Source organism: Thamnophis sirtalis, unplaced genomic scaffold, assembly GCF_051295495.1.
Source record: "Thamnophis sirtalis isolate CommonGarterSnake01/CBP01778 unplaced genomic scaffold, rThaSir2_p1.2 scaffold_4, whole genome shotgun sequence".
Lineage (NCBI taxonomy): Eukaryota > Metazoa > Chordata > Lepidosauria > Squamata > Natricidae > Thamnophis > Thamnophis sirtalis.
Genome location: NW_028261384.1, coordinates 109,109,571 through 109,112,262, shown reverse-complemented (window position 1 = coordinate 109,112,262; position 2,692 = coordinate 109,109,571). Strand labels below are relative to the sequence as shown.

Here is a 2,692-nt window from a genome sequence, read left to right as displayed (position 1 = left end):
TTCTAACATAAATCTCTATATAACTATCATTCTAGATATTTTATTGTACATTTTACATTTTTATAACATCTTGCCATAGTTTTACTTTCATTTTTGTGTGCTTTTGGCATATAACAAGACTGGTCCACGGCCACATAAATTGTCTTCAGACAGTGCTGGCTTCCTGGCTTCTTTGACCAAGACACAGAAATAACCATTATGGCCTAGAGTCAGACGTGACTGATATGAAAAACTTTATCTTTTAATGGTAATGAAACATCAATTGTTTGTAGAGATTGAATGTAAATAATTAATTCATGTGTGAATGGAAAAAATCTTCCAGAGCATGGCTTTTCATTTTCATATCTCTTTCTTATTTGCAGCAATGAAGAACTGGACAGAAGTATCCGAATTCATTTTTCTAGGTCTAACAAATGATCACAGGCTACAACAAGTTCTCTTCATACTTTTCCTGCTGTTCTATATAGCCTGTTTGTTAGGAAATGGGGCCATTCTAGCAGTCATCCTGGCTGAGTCTCGGCTTCACAGCCCCATGTATTTTTTTCTGGGAAATCTTTCTGGTTTGGATATATGTTACTCTACTGTGACTGTGCCCAAAATGTTAAGTGGCTTCCTTAAAAAGAGTCAGTCAATCTCCTTTATTGGTTGCCTCACTCAGTTGCACTTCTTCCACTTCCTGGGCAGTAGTGAGGCTGTGCTGCTTGGTGTCATGGCCTACGATCGATATGTAGCTATTTGTCACCCTTTGCGTTATAATCTCATCATGAGTAAATGGGCTTGTGTTACTCTAGCTGGGGCCACTTTGGCTGCTGGCTTCTTTCACGCCTTAGTGCATGCAGTGGCAACCTCTCGGCTATGGTTTTGTGGCCCTAATCTCATTGCACACTTCTTTTGTGAAATCAAGCCTCTCTTGAAGTTAGCTTGCAGTAGCACAACACTTAACTTCATCCTGCTGAATCTTCTGAGTAGCTTTATTGCTCTAAGTCCCTTCTTTTTCACTCTTCTCTCCTATTTTTACATCATCTCCTTCCTCTTCTTCAAAGTCCAGTCATGGCGGAACCGTTGGAAAGCCTTCTCCACTTGTGCATCCCATCTGAGTGTGGTGGCCATCTTCTATATTCCAGCACTTTCCAACTATATGCTTGCCTCAGATAGTGATTCTTCTGAGAAAGATATGATCATTACTGTGCTATACAGCACAATCACACCTGCTTTAAATCCCCTAATCTACACATTGAGGAACCAAGAAGTCAAATTTGCTATAAGAAAGATTTTAAAAAAGAATCTTCCTTTGGAAAGGACCTAAATATCGTTATACATGAAAAAGAAACATATTATGAATATGTTTGGGGTTGAATTTATGAAGAATAATCATTCTATGCTCTCCCTCCTTTGATTTCAGGTTTTAGTGATTGTGGTTGCATCTCCTATTCTTTTATACTTCTGTTGAAACCTGCTATGTTTTCTAGATATCTTTTGACCAATATGTATCTCCATTTCTTTTAATTATTTTTTATTCAGTTCTAAAGATATAAATGGCAGTTATCTTCTTTTTAGAGCTACATGTTTATAAACCTATATAGAAAGAAAATTTTTAAAAACATTGCAAAAGTTATTGAACATAAAAGATGTCACATTCTGGAGAAACAAAATACAGGATATATATCCCAAGCAAGTTTGTGCATTTCCAAATGTGAAATTTATGCTTATACATAAATTGATATTTTTCACATTGACTCTACTGATTAATTTTATTCAAACATTATATACTGTATATTCTTATATTTCTTCATAAATTTTGATGCATTATAAAATATATACAATGATATATTAAAACTTCAATGTGGAGTAACTAGTGTATTAACTTTATTATTCTTAATAATATTCTTATGATATATTTATATCATATATATATATATATATATATATATATATATATATATATATATATATATATATATATATATATATATATATATATATATATATATTTTGCAAAAAGAAAAAGATAAATTAGTGTCTTTAATAATGGTTCATCTCCTTCCTGCTAAGGAATATTGGAGAAGCATTTTCAACTTTCTTGTTGTGAAATTCCATATTAATGCTAATTGCATCCCTTTTGATTAGAATATGAAAATGTAGTGGGTAATAATAAACAATTTCCATGTGCAACTGGAATATATGAATTAGAAAAGGCAGTATTTTTCTGCTTTTACACTGAATTTTCTCCACCTTATTTCATATAGGTAACTATTTTTCTGAGTTGATTTCTTTAAGTATTGATAGCTCCATTGTACTTTACTACAATTTTCAAGGATCCTTCAAAAACTATGAAATATAAATCAGAAACCAACACAATTCTTGCTTTTGCAATGAAATATGTCTAAATCTATTTCCACACTTCTCTCCTGCATGCCATGAAATGAATTTCATATTCCTTATTCTAAGAATAATATGTAATTATTGTGAAAATTTGTTCCATACTAAATTTGGGTGGAATTTATATCTTGTTTATTTGTGCAAGCCTTCAAGTTACTGTTGATTCATGATGACTTCTTGGATAAGTCTTTGTAGTAAATGATAAATCTTGACAAAATTTAAGAAGTGATTTGCTATTGCTCTACTGCCCTATTTACTAAGGTTAAGAGATAGTGACTGCACCAAGTTCGCACATCTAGCTAAAGTGGAACTA

General features: G+C 32.5%; 1 protein-coding gene across 1 annotated transcript; it reads left to right on the top strand.

Annotated features, from left to right (window-relative positions):
• The first annotated feature begins 364 nt into the window (after positions 1-364).
• Positions 365-1,306, top strand: LOC106537656 (olfactory receptor 12D1-like). Its single transcript, XM_014051848.2, has one exon. It carries the CDS (start codon positions 365-367, stop codon positions 1,304-1,306), a length of 942 nt encoding a protein of 313 aa, XP_013907323.2.
• Positions 1,307-2,692: the final 1,386 nt, after the last annotated feature.

Excerpts from the sequence above, each read along its gene's own strand:
- LOC106537656 (XM_014051848.2), top strand. The coding sequence starts at position 365 with ATGAAGAACTGGACAGAAGTATCCGAATTCATTTTTCTAGGTCTAACA.